Source organism: Mesoplodon mirus, assembly GCF_964341445.2.
Source record: "Mesoplodon mirus genome assembly, chromosome: 19".
In the NCBI taxonomy this organism is placed as follows: Eukaryota; Metazoa; Chordata; class Mammalia; order Artiodactyla; family Ziphiidae; genus Mesoplodon; species Mesoplodon mirus.
The window spans coordinates 28,093,656-28,105,812 of NC_138995.1; the positions used below are offsets into that span (position 1 = coordinate 28,093,656).

At 37.7% G+C, this 12,157-nt stretch overlaps 1 protein-coding gene across 5 annotated transcripts in view; it reads left to right on the top strand.

Annotated features, from left to right (window-relative positions):
- The window catches only part of PSME3IP1 (proteasome activator subunit 3 interacting protein 1), a 45,608-nt gene that overhangs the window by 19,936 nt on the left and 13,515 nt on the right, over window positions 1-12,157 (top strand). For 4 of the 5 annotated variants that reach the window (XM_082607710.1, XM_082607712.1, XM_082607711.1 and 1 more), the window contains exon 6: window positions 6,540-6,604. In XM_082607710.1, the coding sequence (XP_082463836.1) occupies window positions 6,540-6,604 (65 nt within the window). Of the gene's footprint in view, window positions 1-6,539; window positions 6,609-12,157 lie in introns of all 5 variants that reach the window. The other variant, XM_082607714.1, reaches the window with a different exon arrangement.

A 12,157-nucleotide genomic window follows, 5' to 3' on the forward strand; every position in this document is an offset into this window, starting at 1 on the left:
GAAACAGTTTTGTGTGTGTGTATGTATGTGTATGTCCAGCTATAATTCATTCATTTTCACTGCTGTATAATAGTGCATTATTTGAGATAACCAGAATTTGTTCATTCTCCTGTGAATGAATGTTTGAATTATGACAGATGGTGCTGACAGGTCAAGGACATGCTTTGTTACATATGTACATCTGTTTCTCTAGAGCTGTGTGTCCAATATGTTAGTCCCTGGGCACCTGTGGCTATCTAAATTAATGCAAACTAAATGAAATTTAAAATCCAGTTCCCTAGCCACACTAGTCACATTTTATTTATTTATTTATTTATTTATATTATTTTCGGCTGTGTTGGGTCTTTGTTTCTGTTCGAGGGCTTTCTCCAGTTGCGGCGAGTGGGGGCCACTCTTCATCGCGGTGCACGGGTCTCTCACTGTTGCAGCCTCTCTTGTTGCGGGGCACAGGCTCCAGACGCGCAGGCTCAGTAGTTGTGGCTCACGGGTCTAGTTGCTCCGCAGCATGTGGGATCTTGCCAGACCAGGGCTCGAACCCGTGTCCCTTGCATTGGCAGGCAGACTCTCAAACCACTGCGCCACCAGTGAAGCCCCACACTAGTCACATTTTAAGTATTAAATAGCTACATGTCGCTTGTGGCTGCCCTACTGGACAGCACAAATACAACAATAAAGTGATTTATAAAATAGTATCTCCTTATGGTCTTAATTTGCATTCCCCTGTTAACAAATGTAGTTGACATATCATATGTTGATTTGCCATTCATGTGTCCTGTTGTGTGGAAGGTCTGTTCATTTATATTGCCATTTTTCTACCGGGTTATTTGTATTCTTCTTATTGATTCATAGGTTTTGTTTGTTTTTAAACATAGTCCTGATATTTTTTTCCTCCAGTTTATAGCTTATCTTTTTACTTTAAAGTGGTCATATATATTTAATTTTAAGGTGGTCAGTTTTTAAAAATTGAGATATAATTGACATATAACACATTAATTTCAAGTGTACAACATAATGATTTGATAATAATATGAGATATATATATACATATATATATAGTGAAATGATCCCATAGTAAGTCTAGTTGACATCCATCACCACACATAGTTACACATTTTTTTTCTTGTCATGAGAACTTCTAAGATCTGTTTTCTTAGCAACTTTCAAATATACAATATAACATCATTAACTATAGTCACCATGATGTACTTATTTATTTTATAACTGGAAGTTTGTACCTTTTGAAGGTGGTCCATTTTAAGGTGGTCAAATCCATTAATATTTTCTTTTTATGGTTAGAGCCTTTTATATTTTGTTCAAGAAATTCTTTCTACCCTGAGGTCATAATATAGTTTTTCTTGTAAAAGTTTTAGAATTTTTGTCTTTCACATATTAGTCTTTAATCTATCTGGAATTGATTTTTGTGAAGGGTATGAGGTAGGGATCACATTGCAATTTTTTCTTCAAATGAAAAGCCAATTTTCTAGCAATTTACTAAATACTTCTCCCTTTCCTCAGTGATCTTCAGTGTCACCTCTGTCTTATAACAAGTTTCCATACCTATACGGGTTTGTCTGTGGATTGTTTTTTCTGTTCCTAGGATCTGTTGGACCAGTATCACTCTGTGTAATTACTGTAGCTTTGTACAGATATTGATATCTGGTAGAGGAAGTCCCCCTACATTCTTCTCAGGGATGTCTTGTCTATTCTTGGCCACTTCATTCTTCCATATAAATTTTAGTTTTAGTTTAAATTCTTTAATAATCCCTATTGGGATTTTTATTGGAATGTTATTAAATTGCTTGATAAATTTATGGAGAGAACAGATCTTTATGGATTTGAGTCTTTCTCTATCTCTGGCATATATCTACATTTATTTGTTTCCTTTAATTAAAGTCATCCAATAAAGTTATAGTTTTGTTGTTTTTTCCCCCCAAAAAAGTTGTACACGTCTTTTGTTAGATTTATTCCTAGATTTTTTTTTTTTTTTTTTTTTTTTTGCTATACGCGGGCCTCTCACTGTTGTGGCCTCTCCCGTTGTGGAGCACAGCCTCCGGACATGCAGGCTCAGCGGCCATGGCTCACGGGCCTAGCTGCTCCACGGCATGTGGGATCTTCCCGGACCGGGGCACGAACCTGTGTCCCCTGCATCGGCAGGCGGACTGTCAACCACTGCGCCACCAGGGAAGCCCATATTCCTAGGTATTTTATATTTTTTTGGTTGCTGGTGTATAGAAGTGCAATTGATTTTGGGATATTTACATCCAGCCTCGCAATTCTTACTAACTTTAATAATAACTCTTATTAACTTTAATAATTTATCAGTGGATTCTTTGAAATTTCTATGTAGAGAGTCACCATTTGTGAATAATGACAGTTTTATTCTCTTCCTTAATACCTTTTAGTTCCTTTTTCTTATCTTATTGTGCTGGCTGGGACCACCAGTAAAATGTTAGAAAGAAACAATTACTGCACACATCCTTGTTTTATTTCTAATTTTAAACAGAATGTTTAACTTTTTCACCACTAAGAATAATATTTATTGTTTTTGTTTTTTCAGATATCCTTTAAGGTTAAGGAAGTTTTGTTCCTAGTTTCAAATAAGAGGTTTTTTGGTAGCCATGAGTTGTTAAATTTTGTCAATTTTTTTGTGCTTTTGAATTGATAAAATAAATTTTTCTTTTTTACTGTTAACAGTGAAAAAATAAAGATTTTTCTAATGTTGCATTCCTGGTGATAAACCCAACTTGTAGTGATGTATTTTCTTTTCTTTCTTTTTTTTTTTTTAAACTCTGCTGGATTTGGTTTGCTAATGTTTTGTATAGGTTGTTGCATCTGGAATCATGATGGAGACTGGCCTGTATTTTTTTCCCCCCACTTTATCTGATTTTGATGTGTAGATTAAACCTAGCTTCACAGAATGATTTAGGGAGTGTTCCTTCTTTTTCTGTTTTCTGGAGGAGTTTCTGTAGGATAGTAGTGTTCATTTGTGGCAGTTTGGTAGAACTCTATAAAATCACTTTGGTCCCTGTTCTCTCTCTCTTTTTTTTTTTTTAAGATGTTGGGGGTAGGAGTTTATTAATTAATTTATTTATTTTTGCTGTGTTGGGTCTTTGTTTCTGTGCAAGGGCTTTCTCTAGTTGTGGCAAGCGGGGGCCACTCTTCATCGTGGTGTGTGGGCCTCTCACTATCGTGGCCTCTCTTGTTGCAGAGCACAGGCTCCAGATGCGCAGGCTCAGTAGTTGTGGCTCATGGGCCTAGTTGCTCCACGGCATGTGGGATCCTCCCAGCCCAGGGCTCGAACCTGTGTCCGCTGCATTAGCAGGCAGATTCTCAATCACTGCGCCACCAGGGAAGCCCCGGTCCCTGTTCTTTTAACTTGTGATTATAGGATTATCTATGTTTTTCCATGTCTTTTTTTTTTTTTTTTTTTTTTGCGGTACGCGGGCCTCTCACTGCTGTGGCCTCTACCGTTGCGGAGAACAGGCTCTGGACGTGCAGGCTCAGCAGCCATGGCTCACGGGCCCAGCTGCTCCGCGGCACGTGGGATCCTCCCAGACTGGGGCACGAACCTGTGTCTCCTGCATTGGCAGGCAGACTCTCAACCACTGCGCCACCAGGGAAGCCCTTCCATGTCTTTTTGAGTCAGTTTTATTTAGTTATATTTTCTGGGAATTTGCTCATTGTGTCTTTTTCAAGTGTGTTAGCTAAATTGTCAGTATTCCTTCTTTTTCTGATTGCTGTTCTGTCTGTAATTGTCCTTTTTTCATCCCAGATATTGATGAATTATACTTTTATTATTTTCACTATTTTCATGAGAGGGTAGTCTCAGTTTTATTAGTCTTTTCAGAGATCTTTTGGGTTTACTTCTTTTTTTTCTATTTTATTAATTTTTGCTCTTTAATATCTTCTACCTTCTTTGGAATATTCTTTACTGTCTTCAAACTTATACTTTTATTATTTCTGCTATAAACAACTGTCAGATACCAAGCTAATTAATTTTCAGCTCATTTCAGTTATAAGCATCTAAAGCTATAATTTTTCCTCAGCTTTCATTGTATACAATTTTGTATTTCCAACTAAGTACTTTTAAATATCCGTTATGATTTCTTTGTTGACTCATGAATTAGAAACATTTTTTAAAATTTCCAAACATATTGAAGTAACTTAACCATATTTCACTGGTTCTAAGATGAACCTGTTTCTCCCTCACTTTTTTTTTTTCTTTCTTTTTTTTTTTTTTTGTGGTACGCGGGCCTCTCACTGTTGTGGCCTCTCCCATCGCAGAGCACAGGCTCTGGACGCGCAGGCTCAGCGGCCATGGCTCACGGGCCCAGCCACTCCACGGCATGTGGGATCTTCCTGGACCGGGGCATGAACCCGTGTCCCCTGCATCAGCAGGCGGACTCTCAACCACTGCACCACCAGGGAAGCCTCTCCCTCACATTTTTTTTTTTTTTTTTTTTTGCAGTATGCGGGCCTCTCACTGTTGTGGCCTCCCCCGTTGCGGAGCACAGGCTCCGGATGCGCAGGCCCAGCGGCCATGGCTCACGGGCCCAGCCGCTCTGCGGCATATGGGATCCTCCCAGACCGGGGCACGAACCCGTATCCCCTGCATCGGCAGGCGGACTCTCAACCACTGCGCCACCAGGGAGGCCCTCCCTCACATTTTAATACCTTATAGTCGGTGGTGTCTTAGAGTCTATGAAACATAATCTTTATCTTTTGTTATCAGTTTCTCCCTTAATTGCATTATGGTTTATATGTGCTGATTCTTTTGAAATTGCTTTAGACTAGCTTTGTGACCTATTCCTGAGATTAATTTTTGTGAATGTTCCAAGTTGAGGAGAATCTGTGTTTTGTAATTGTTTGTTCTGGGTTCTATGTAGGTACAACAAAACAAACTAATTGATTGTATTGTTCAGATCGTCTGTTTCTTTACATATTTGTCTGCTTGTTCTATCAGTACTTGAGGGGAGTTTTTGAAATCTCCCAGTATAGTAATGATTTCTTGATTTTTCTTTAGTCTGTTGAACATAGTATATTTTTAAGCTCTTTTAGAAGCATAGATGTTCAGGATTGTTATTTCTTCATAGTGAATTAAACTTTGTTTCATTATAAACTAACCTCCTTTATCCCTTATAATACTTTTGGTCTTAAAGTCTATTTCCTTAATATTAATATAGGTACCCCAGTCTTCTTTGGGTTAGTGTTTGCCATGGTTAACTCTTTTTCCATTCCTTTACTTTCAGTCTTTCTGGGTCTTAAGTTGTTTGTTTTGCTTCTAAATTTTTAGGTGTGTCTCATAAATAGCTCATTTAAATTTTAGTCTGTTAAACTCTCTTTATAGGTAGGCTTGGACTTATTAGGATTTTTTATACAATTTCTACTATCTTTTGAAAAAATTAATTAATTAATTTTTTGGCCATGCCATATGGCTTGCGGGATCTCAGTTCCCCAACCAAGGATTGAACCTGGGCCGTGGAAGTGAAAGCCTAGAATCCTAACCATTAGGTCACCAGGGGACTCCCCAGCTTCTACTATCTTAATGTTATTTGTCTTTTTACTTAAAAATTGTTTTTCCATGTATTCTTTTTATAAAAATTGATTACAATTTTAAAATCTTCTATTCATTTTCTTTTCTTTCTACTTGTTTGGATTTTTGTATTCTATTTCTATTCATTTGGTGGCTTACCTTGCAATTTATCAAGAATACTTAGTAAAACCTAAAGTAAATAGCTATCTTACTTCCCTGCAAAATTATCCATGGGCCTTAGAACTTTTAGCTAGAGTCACCTTCTTCCTTCCTTACATGCTGTCCAGAACTTTAGCATGGTCATGTTTAACACCACAAATTAGATGCTGGTTTTTTATATAGACTGTTTGTTTAGATTGTTATTTACAAGTTTCTTTGTTCACCATCCCTTCCTTCTGGGATTAAGGCCTTCCTCCTGGGACCATTTCCTTCCTCTTTGGAGTGCATTCTTTTTTTTTTTTTTTTGACCTAAATTTTTTATTAGGTAAGAATTTACAAACATTACTTAATATTAGTGGTAACAGTGGAGCTGGAGAGCATTGTGCCTTCTAGCTGCATGGCGAGAGAAGTACATTCTCTAGATATTCTTTTAGTGAAGGTCTTTTGGGTGACTTTCAGAATCTCTAGCCTGTCACTAAAGATATTTCCTTCAATCTTTAATAACTTAACTAAATTTTTGTCATATATAAGCATGTCCAGATATTCTTGAAGTCCATTTGTGGTTCTAACCAAGATGAATGATGACAACAAAGAATCTGATGTTTTGGTGATGCTTGAAGATGTAATGCTTCACCCCTTGAATTGGTCAGAGGTTTAAATTATCTTTATAACAATAATATAACTGGAAGGAGATTAAGAACCTGAAATGAAGACTTTTCATTTCAGATCATCTCAGCTCCTTGAGGCTGCCTAAGACCCATATAAATAGTCATTGGAGCTCCTGATTCCCAAAGTTTGATCCCCAAGATTGGACCTAGCTCAAATCACCATATTTTTTTTGTTATAGCTCAGAGAGTGGCAACAGTGTGAAAAGACTGAAATCGGACCCTGACCCAGATGACAAGAATCAAGGTGGGTGGCAGCTTTCATTTCGTTCTTTACTCATCATATACGTGAACCATGGTAAAAGGCTGGAATGCATTGTATCTGTGTAGGAATGCGTGCATCTCTAAGCAAACCTACCTAAACTTAACTTACGAAACTGTTTTAGACTGTGCAGGATTTAAACCTAGCAATATGTCAGCTGCCCTGCAAAGTAATATGTTAGAAACCAGTGGAACTGATAAATGACAATTGTGTTGTCCCAGGAGCGCTTACAAAGCCAAAGCCCTGGTCATGTCACCTCTACTCACAAAGAGTTTTTCTCTGTCTCCCTTAAATGTCAAGTTTCTTCATTTCACCTGGCTGGCTACCAGTGAGGTAGAATGCCTGGCTCCTGCTGTTGGTTGGATTGGATTGAACCAAGAGGCTACTAAATACAGTTTCCAGGAGTACACTTTCTTTGGTGGTTCCTTTTATTTGATCAAATCTGCTACTGTATTAAGTGGCACAAAGTTATAAGTGAAAGTGAGTGTTACTCAGGACTGAATCAAGGATAAGAAATTCAAGAGTGTTTTCAGTTCTTCTACTCCTGACTCCCTGTGGAATTGAGACTCTGAGCTGAACTCAAAGGGTCATCGATAAAACAGGGCTTACATTTATTTCTCTGTCACACAAAAAAATGGATATTTTAAAATATATTTTGTCCTTTCAAAAAAATTATGATTATTTAAAAAAGTATATCCACTGAACTCCAGTAGTGGTGAACTGTTGCTGATATCTTTTTACTCTAGAATTTACTTTTGAAAAAGATATTAAGCGAAGAGCCTCCCTTCTACCTGTATGTCCTCTTCCATCCAATTCTCCTTCCCAGTGGGAAATAGTATTATATATTTTTAATGTATGTATGTATATATCCAGAGCTATTCTATGTATGTATAAGCAATTACACATATTCTCTTTTTTTTAAGTATTTTATTATAGATAACTTAAAATATATTCAAATATTGAGATGATAGTATAATGAACCCCATCATGTACCTTCAACAGTTTTTTTTTAATTAATTAATTTATTTATTTTTGGCTGCATTGGGTCTTTGTTGCTACGGGCTTTCTCTAGTTGCGGCGAGCGGGGGCTACTCTTCGTTGCAGTGCGCGGGCTTCTCATTGCGGTGGCTTCTCTTGCTGTGGAGCATGGGCTCTAGGCACACAGGCTTCAGTAACTGTGGCATGCAGGCTCAGTAGTTGTGGTTCACGGGCTTAGTTGCTCCGTGGCATGTGGGATCTTCCCAAACCAGGGCTTGAATCCTTGTCCCCTGCGTTGGCAGATGGATTCTTAACCACTGCGCCACCAGCGAAGTCCCAACAATTTTTAACACATGTCCAATCTTTTTTTTTTAAGAAAGTTTTATTTATTATTTATTATTATTATTCTTTTTTGGCTGCACTGCACGGCTTACAGGATCTTAGTTCCCTGACCAGGGATTGAACCCAGGCCACGACAGTGAAAGTGCTGAGTCCTAACCACTGGACCACCAGGGAATTCCCCATCCAATCCTATTTCATTTAAATCTCCCAACTGTAGTATTTTGAGGCAAATCTCAGACATCACATTATTTCATCTATAGTTCTTCTGTATGTATCCCTAAAAAAATAAGGATTCTTTGTTTTTTTAACATAATTGCAATACTATTATCACACCTGAAATAATTATAATAATTCCTAAATGTTATCAAGTATCAGATTAGTATTCATTTTCCTCAGTTTTCCCATACATTTTTTTCTTAACAGTTGATTTTTGTTTTTAAGATTGAAATGCAACACTGTGATCACTTAATTGTTTTTTTAAATTGTATTGAAGTAGAGTTGATTTATAATATTGTGTTAATTTCTTCTGTACAGCAAAGTAACTCAGTTATACATATATATTTTTCATATTCTTTTCCATTATGTCTGGTCACAGGATATTGAATATAGTTCCCTGTACTATATAAAAGGACCTTGTTGTTTATCCATGCTATATATTAATAGTTTGCCTCTGCTAATTCCAAACTCCCAATCCGTCCCTCCCCCATCCCACCTTACCCTTGGCAACCACAAATCTGTTCTCTATATCTGTGAGTCTTTTGTTGTTTCATAGTTATGCTGATGTGTGCCATATCTTAGATTCCACATATAAGTCATATCACGTGGTATTTGTCTTTCTCTTTCTGACTTACTTCACTTAGTACGATAATCTCTGGGTTCACCCACGTTGCTGCACATGGCTTTATTTCATTCTTTTTTTATGGCCGAGTAATATTCCATTGCACGTGCGTGCGTGTGTGCGCGTGCACCACCATACTGTTTTCCATAGTGGCTGCACCAATTTACATTCCCACCAACAGTGTAGGAAGGTTCCCTCTTCTCCACACCCTCTCCAGCATTTGTTATTTGTAGACTTTTTAATGATGGCTACTCTGACCAGTGTGAGGTGGTACCTCATTGTAGGTTTGATTTGTATTTCTCTAATAATTAGTGCTATTGAGCATCTTTTCATGTCTGTATGCCTTCTTTGGAGAAATGTCTGTTTAGGTCTTCTGCCCATTTTTGGATTGGGTTGTTTGGTTTTTTGTTGTTTGGTTATATGAGCTGTTTGTATATTTTGGTAATTAAGCCCTTGTCCATCACATCATTTGCAAATATTTTTTTCCCAGTCCATAGGTTGTCTTTTCATTTTATTTATGGTTTCCTTTGCTGTGCAAAAGCTTGTAAGTTTGATTAGGTCCTATTTTTTAATTTTTGCTTTTATTTGTATTGCCTTGGGAGACTGACCTAAGAAAACATTGGTACAATTTATGTCAGAGAGTGTTTTGCCTGTGTTTTCTTCTAAGAGCTTTATGGTGTCTTGTCTTATATTTAATTCTTTAAGCCATTTTGAGTTTATTTTTTTGTATGGTGTGAGGGTGTGTTCTAACTTCATTGGCTCTAGGCATGCGGGCTTCAGTAGTTGTGGCGCGTGGGTTTAGTTGCTCTGCAGCATGTGGGATCTTCCCGGACAGACCAGGGCTCGAACCTGGGTCCCCTGCATTGGCAGGCGGATTCTCAACCACTGCACCACCAGGGAACTCCCACATACTGATTTGAGTATGTTGAACCATCCTTGTGACCCTGGGATGAATCCAACTTGGTCGTGGTGTATGACGTTTTTTATGTGTTTTTGGATTTGGTTTGCTAATATTTTGTTGAGAATTTTTTTTGTGTGTGGTATGCGGGCCTCTCACTGTTGTGGCCTCTCCCGTTGTGGAGCACAGACTCCGGACACGCAGGCTCAGTGGCCATGGCTCATGGACCCAGCCGCTCCGCGGCACGTGGGATCTTCCCAGACTGGGGCACAAACCCGTGTCCCCTGCTTCATCAGGCGAAATCTGAACCACTGCGCCACCAGAGAAGCCCCTGTTGAGAATTTTTGCGTCTATATTCATCAAAGATATTCGCCTGTAATTTTCTTTTTTTGTAGTGTCTTTGTCTGGTTTTGGTATCAGGGTGACGGTGGCTTCATAGAATGTCACCCCATTGGGAGTGTTCCTTCCTCTTCATTTTTTTGGAAGAATTTGAGAAGGATTGCTATAAGTTCTTCTTTCTATATTTGGTTAATTCCCCAGTGAAGCCATCTGGTCCTGGACTTCTGTTTGTAGGGATTTTTTTTTTATTACAGATTCTATTTCATTTCTAGTGACCGGTCTGCTCAAGTTATTTGTTTCTTCTTGATTCAGTTTTGGTGGCCTGTATGTTTGTAGGAAAGTTGAACATTTCTTCAAGGTTGTCAAATTTGTTGGCATATAATTGTTCACAGTATTCTCTTATGGTTTGTTGCACTTCTGTGATATCTGTTATGATTTCTCTGCTTTCACTTCTTATTTTGTTTATTTGGGTCTTCTCTCTTTTCTTCTTGTCAAGCCTGACCAGAGGTTTGTCAATTTTGTTTACCCGTTCAAAGAACCAGCTCTTGGTTTTATTGATTTTTTTCTATTTTTTAAAAAATTTCCATTGTATTTATTTCCTCTCTGATCTTTCTTATCTCCTTCCTTCTGCTGACTTTAGGTTTTGTTTGTTCTTCTTTTTTTTCTAATTCTTTTAGGTGGTGGATTATGGTGTTTATTTGAGATTTTTCTTGTTTCTTAAAGAAGGCCCCTATATTGCTATGAACTTCCTTCTAAGAACTGCTTTTGCTGCATCCCATGGATTTTGTATGGTTGTGTTTTCATTGTCATTTGCCTCGAAGTATTGTTAAATTTCTTCTTTGGTTTCATTGTTGATCCATTGGTTTTTTTAATAGCATGTTGTTTAGTCTCCACGTAATTGTTTTTTTGTTTTGTTTTGTTTTTGTTCCTTTTTCAGTGGTTGATTTTTGGTTTCATGCTATTGTGGTCAGAAAAGATGCTTGAAATACTTTCTGTACTCTTAAATTTGTTTAGGCTTGTTTTGTGCCCAGGTCAACCCTAGAGAATGTTCCATGTGCACTTGAAAAGGATGTGTATTCTGCTTTTTTTGGATGTAATGTCCTGAATATATCAATTAAGTCTAACTGTTCTATTCTGTCATTTAGGACCTCTGTTGTTTTATTGATTTTTTGTCTCAAAGATCTGGCCATTGATATGAGTGGGGTGTTAAAGTCTCCTACTATTGTTGTATTCCTGTCAGTTTCTCCCTTTATGTCTGTTAGTATATGTTTTATGTATTTTGGTGCTCCTATGTTGGGTGCATATATGTTGACAAGTATAATATCCTCTCCTTTTATTGATCCTTTTATCATTATATAGTGTCCTTCTTCATCTTTGTTTTAAAGGCTATTTTGTCTGAGTATTGTGACCCCCGCTTTCTCGTCATTTCTGTTTGCATGAAAGATGTTTTTCCATGCCCTCACTTTTAATCTGTGTGTGTCCTTTGCCCTAAAGTGTGTCCCCTGTAAGCAGCATATTGTAGGCTCTTGTTTTTTTATCCAATCTGCCACTCTGTGCCTTTTTAAAACTTTTTTTTAACTTAATTTTATTTTTTTATACAGCAGGTTCTTATTAGTCATCAATTTTATACACATCAGTGTATACGTGTCAATCCCAATTGCCCAATTCATCACACCACCATTCCCAGCCCCCTGCGGCTTTCCCCACTTGGTGTGCATACGTTTGTTCTCTACATCTGTGTCTCAACTTCTGCCCTGCAAACCGGTTCACCTGTACCATTTTTCTAGGTTCCACATATGTGCGTTAATATACGATATTTGTTTTTCTCTTTCTGACTTACTTCACTCTGTATGACAGTCTCTAGATCCATCCACATCTCAACAAATGACCCAATTTCGTTCCTTTTTATGGCTGAGTAATATTCCATTGTATATATGTGCCACATCTTCTTTATCCATTTGTCTGTCGATGGGCATTTAGGTTGCTTCCATGACCTGGCTATTGTAAATAGTGCTGCAGTGAACATTGGGGTGCATGTGTCTTTTTGAATTATGGTTTTCTCTGGGTATATGCCCAGTAGTGGGATTGCTGGATCATATGGTAATTCTATTTTTAGTTTTTTAAGGAACCTCCATACTGTTCT